At 28.3% G+C, this 5,656-nt stretch overlaps 2 protein-coding genes across 3 annotated transcripts in view; one reads left to right on the forward strand and one right to left on the reverse strand.

The window, feature by feature from the left end:
• Positions 1-207, reverse strand: part of LOC108721632 (uncharacterized) — a 1,373-nt gene extending 1,166 nt beyond the window's left edge. The window contains exon 1 of the mRNA XM_018446271.1: positions 174-207. Within this exon, the coding sequence (XP_018301773.1) occupies positions 174-207 (34 nt within the window). The remainder of the gene's footprint in view (positions 1-173) is intronic.
• Positions 208-517: 310 nt separating this feature from the next.
• On the forward strand, positions 518-4,615 carry LOC108721633 (uncharacterized). 2 transcript variants are annotated; one of them, XM_018446273.1, is made up of 8 exons: positions 518-590; positions 1,168-1,294; positions 1,995-2,253; positions 2,405-2,467; positions 2,541-2,744; positions 3,035-3,356; positions 3,544-3,688; positions 4,542-4,615. In XM_018446273.1, exons 2-7 carry the CDS (start codon positions 1,287-1,289, stop codon positions 3,615-3,617), a joined length of 930 nt encoding a protein of 309 aa, XP_018301775.1. In that variant the 5' UTR covers positions 518-590; positions 1,168-1,286; the 3' UTR covers positions 3,618-3,688; positions 4,542-4,615. The 2 variants fall into 2 exon arrangements, with proteins under 2 accessions (XP_018301775.1, XP_018301776.1); XM_018446274.1 differs by lacking the exons at positions 518-590; positions 1,168-1,294 and adding an exon at positions 1,875-1,920.
• Positions 4,616-5,656: the final 1,041 nt, after the last annotated feature.

Consider the following 5,656-nt stretch of genomic DNA (forward strand, 5'->3'; position numbering starts at 1 on the left):
CGCTAACGCTACCAATACACTACCTCGGAAGAAATAGCGTTGATAGCGCGCAGTTGTGACGTAACACGCTACCATTAATGACGTCATGATCGTGTTTGTTAGCGCTATCTGCAGCTCCGCGAACAGTTTGTAGCGCTAAATAGCACGAATAGCGTCTCCCCGAACGCACCCACCATGTAATTCTTCCATCATGAGTTCTACGGCCATTTTACATAAAATTGTTTATGAAGAGTATTAATATTATACTTGTGTTAATGCCGAGACATTGCGGTGTTTCCTAATTTTTTCGCTTTTGATGTAACGTGCGTGTGTCGTATTTATATCGTTTCTCTACGTTGATATGTCGTATAATTTCTTCAAGCTCATGTCGTACAATCGTTGAACTCATGCTCATGTTGTATAATCGTTAAGCTTATGTCGTTCAATGATCTTTCATGTAATGAAAAATTCTTTTTATGATTGTGTACCTACAATAGCCGTGCTTGTGTCGAATTTTTAAAGTGAACTGCCTGATATACAAAAATTTTTATCATTTTGTCACTATAATCGATATTGTTCTTTCGACTGTTATATGCTTCATTGTAATCAATGTAAGTACAATAATGAAAAATATGTTTTTTATTGGATGTTTACGTATAGTTAGAATATTAAATTGCATTATTCTTGTAAAATTCATCAAATTCGGTACTTTTACTTCGGTTACGGTTGCCAAATTTGCAACCGTGCTCACGAGCGTGACGCAACTTTGTCGCGCGTTCGCAGTCAATATCCTCCGACTTCCGATAATTTTAATCGATAGTCCGTTCAGCCTTGGAAGAAACCGAGATTTCTTCCTCGTCCGAACGTTCTGATAAACTACAAAAGGTCTCGACAACCGATAATTGAGCGCCAGGCACGACTTTTATTTCAAGAAAATTAGTAGATTTGATATTTGATTCATTATACGAAATTTTTAATTAATGTGTGATAATACTTCTGCAAATGTAGGTGAATAGAAATAATACCAATGTATTTTTATGCTTATTACATTCGGTATCACATTGTATTTTTTCTACAGGTTTTACTTTTGTGCAAAAATACATTATGTAACTTTGTAAAAAGTATTTGTACATATATTTATATGTAAAATATATCCATACATGTTTATACATCCTCTTTCATTTACAGATGCAAGTTATTCCTGGAAGACGGAAGGAGACATTTATTTATATATATGATGATTATGTATACAATGTAGACTGTCGCTATGATAATATTTTTCGATGTAACACACGTCGAACGACGAAATGTCGAGGTTCAGTTATACTTCAGCATGATAATAGTGTGCATGTTTTACAAGAACATAATCATCCAAGATCACCATTTGTTAAAGAACAAATTGAAATGAAAGAAGAAATGCTAAAGTTTTCTCGCGAGACTTCTACTGGATTAAAAGAAATCTTTGATACAATTTCCAGAAGGTAAAATTATTTGATATAACATAATTTGAAAAATATTTAACGAAAAAATATTTTATTGTAGTATTTTGAAAAACTCGACATCATCTATTAGATTCTGGTATAAAAAATGGATGTCCTATTTACAAAAAATCAATGTAACCTTGACCGTGACGCTATCCAAGATCAAACCGATATGATCAATAAATAGATTTTTTTAACTGTACAACTTTTGTTTGAAACATTTTCCTCATGAATGCTTACAATTAGAACTATTACTGTCGGATAATGATTGAGCATCAGATGCAGATTCATCGTTTAATTGATGATGATCTAGGAGATCCAGAATTTTTGTTTTGTGCCATTTTTTCTTGTAGCGTTGTTTAATTGCTCGCAAAACTTGTAGCATGTGTGTTTTCATTTCATTTTTATCAACGGGTAAATGAATCACTCCCCTCTATGTTCCTAGTTCATCGTTTTTATTGTATATTTGTATATTTTTTAACAAAATTCTATTCCCAATTTTTTATATTTATAACATGTACTTTTCTTTTCTAGCAATCCGAATGTAGCGCAGTATTTGAGTTTTCCGTCTATAAGATGTAGTATGCATCGTGAACGTATAAAAAGCAGACCACCCATACCTGATACATTGGCATCATTACGTAACATTTTGGAACACTGTGACATAATAAAAAATGTATATAAGGGAAGCTTAATTACAGATAATGAAAAAACTGCAATAATTTTATCCAGCAATTCTTTACTAGAAGCTTTATCGTCCGCAACTGAAATCTATGTCGATGGAACATTTTCTGTAAGTATGCAACTTTTCCCTATATAATATTTTAACAAAAAATTATAACAATATTTACAGTATAGCAAACAAATCATATTGGCAAAATATTTTAGCATATAATTTTAAATTGGATTATGAAAATAATTATTGTATATTGTACTTTTTTAAGGTTCTCCCACGTATGCCTCATGTGGCACAACTCTATTCTGTACATATACGATATATGAATACAGTAAGATATTTGTTTAATTAAAATTTAATTTATTAAGATTTTTAAAACATACAAATAAAAATAATTTTTCCAGGGCATTGGAACATTATTTATATTATGTGATGTACGTACAACTACTATGTATGATGCTTTATGGGAGAAAATTATACAGATGGTACCACAACTTAAAGAAAACGTTAAGTTTATAATGAGCGATTTTGAAATGGCTGCAGTAAAATCGCTTAGTACAAAATTTCCCAGAGCAAAGTTAACTGGATGTTGGTTCCATTTCAATCAGGTATATGAAAAAATTATTGTACCTTAAAAAGATAGAAATGTTAAATATGTTAAAAACATAAATACGTTAAATTCATTAAATATTAAGTATTACGTATTTCTTAAGTTTTAACATTTTTATGTAATTTTTCTATATTTTAATACTTTTTAATTTATTTTTGTGTAGTTATCTTTTTATATATTTTACCATTTTTTGTCTTCTACTAATTGGTATCAATTAAACCAATTGCTAATTGGTATTTATTTTATTGCATTACTTGAACTAAATCACATTGCCTTTATCTCTTACAGGCTGTGTTACGACAATGGCGAAAACTACGCCTTTCAAATGCTCCAAAAACTATACTTTCCATGACAATGACATTGCCTTTGTTACGGTCAGATATGTTTCAAGAAGCTATGTCTATTATACAAATCGAAGCTGATATCTTTTCTTGCGAATATCCAGATATTTTACAATTTACATCCTATTTGAGGCGTACCTGGTCAAATATGGCATCAAGAATTAGTACCTATGATTGTCCTATACGTACTAATAACATAGTAGAAAGTTTTCATAATATTGCGGCACAAAAGCTCGGCACGAGAAATATTAATATTTGGACGTTTCTAGGTAATATTTATTTTTAGTTAATATTTATATTAACATATTTTTGTTGATTATATATTATAAATATTTACTAACTACGGTAAATATTCATTATTATTACAAAAATGATGTCTTAACTACTTTTTATGATTTATTAACACTTATTCAAATTACTTTATATATCTATTAATTTAAATTTTCCTTTTTCTAGAAAAATTAGCAGATTTGATTACTGATCAAGAACTGGATTTTCGTCGTTTAAGAAATAATGTTAGACCTCGATGAAGCCATACACGGACAAATAGAGAACGCGATATTAAAATTATTAATGCACAAAGAGATCTGATTAATAAAAGGTAATATTTTATATTTGTGTACTTTTTAATTTTAATTAAATTAAATTTCAGATAATCCGGAAATAAAAAATTTGAACAGATTAGTTTATATATGAATTAATTTTGCCTTTAATGATTTTCCGAAAAATTGAATGATGACAAAATTCAAGTTTTGATATTTCGTACAAAAATCGGAAATTTTTTGTCCATAAAAAAGTACAAATTTAAAAAATCCTTCAATTAAAGACTACATTTAATCTAAAAGAAGTAAATTTCAAATTGATCGGTGCAGTCGATGCAATTTCTGAAATATTTTGGTCACTATTTTCAAATCGTAGTTTTGATAAAAATGCATTTAAAGTTTCAAGTACAGTTTATATTAAATTACAAAATTCATTTTCAACTTATAGTTATCTTTGCTCTTTCTATATAGACCCTATATAAAATCTTCTGCCGAAGTTAGCCTCTAAAATATCAACTTAAAGCGTCAACTTAAAACATTAACTTGCCAATGATATATTCTTCCCTTCCGGGTCCTCTCTTGTATGTCAAATATTTTTATGCGCTTAGTGACTTTTGTCTACATATTGATGAACATTTCGACCGTTGCTTATACACTTACCCGTGTATATTTTAGAATTACTGTCATCAATGTAGTTTATATATTTTAAATTGTAATTCTTTGAACGCTGGAACATATTTACGATCATTTCTGTTTCTATTTTACCCAACTTTGTATGACTTATACGATAGAAATATATACATGCTCTAAGAACATGTTTTCCAAAATTTCTAACTGCTTATAACCCTTTAATACGAGTATAATATATATGGTACGAATACAAACATTATATTATTATTTTAATTGTTTTAGGTTGTCAGTAGAAGAATTTTTATTGATGTTTACTAAAACTATTAATATCGAAGGAATAGAACAAACAATGTCATTTGAAGGTAAATATATTAAATTGCTACATATATAAATTATGCGATTAAATGTTTATACGATTCCATATTTTTCGTTAAAACATATACACTAGAATTATAATGTATAAAAAAATTGTAAGAATAGGTTTATTTTAAAAATGTATATTTCTTTTCTCAGATGCTCAATCAAATGATATTTTACAACCTGCAGATATAGAGTTGTTTACAGAAACATTGGACCAGACATTCCAAATAGGTGAATATATTATTGTTTTATTCTCTTTGTGTTTATGAAATTACTTATTAAATGTATTCATTCTTTACAATTTCCAAGTCATAGTACACAAATTGATATACATAAAGATGTATGTTTATTAAGGACAGGTTAAACCGTAAAATTCTCAATACATTTTATTGTGTTACAATAAATAAAATATGTACTTTATAATACGAAATATTTGCATTTTACTTTTACACTCAGATTCAATAAGTTTACAATGACTTTAATATGCACTCAATATGCACTAGTGCAGCCAAGCGAAAACGGTATTAGTCTCTTTAATTAAATTCGAAGGATTTAACTTATTAATTCTATTAAAATTTATTATACCATAATATTAAAAAAATTCTATATTAATAGTAAATGATTAATATTTTTATAACACAAATTTTAAGATTTAAAACAGCTATTAATTTTAAAAAGTTTAGCTTTAAATTATTTAATTTTATTTATGTTATAAATCAATATTAGGGTATGGACACTCTCATGTAAAAACTCTGTCTATTCGCCCAGATGGCGCAGAAATACGTCCTAACTTTTTACAAGAGAGAGTGTCCATACCCTGGTCAATATACATCTTTTATTTCAGAAAAGCAAATTAACATTAGACGCAGAAGATCTCAACACGTTAATACAAATTTATCTAGTCGAATAGAAGAAAGACATATATCTAGAAGAGATACAGGTAACAAAAATTTTAATGCTTACACGTAATGCGCACGTCTTCAAAATTTTGTCAGTATTAATTAAATAAAAATATGTAAAAATAATCTTTCATTTCC

The sequence above is a fragment of the Mycetomoellerius zeteki genome, unplaced genomic scaffold (assembly GCF_001594055.1).
Source record: "Mycetomoellerius zeteki isolate Tzet28-1 unplaced genomic scaffold, Tzet1.0 scaffold1744, whole genome shotgun sequence".
Lineage (NCBI taxonomy): Eukaryota > Metazoa > Arthropoda > Insecta > Hymenoptera > Formicidae > Mycetomoellerius > Mycetomoellerius zeteki.

Coding starts and splice junctions, on each gene's coding strand:
- LOC108721633 (XM_018446273.1), top strand. Junction 2,254..2,404: donor ATGTCGATGGAACATTTTCT/GTAAGTATGCAA, acceptor TACTTTTTTAAG/GTTCTCCCACGTATGCCTCA. Junction 2,468..2,540: donor ATATACGATATATGAATACA/GTAAGATATTTG, acceptor TAATTTTTCCAG/GGCATTGGAACATTATTTAT.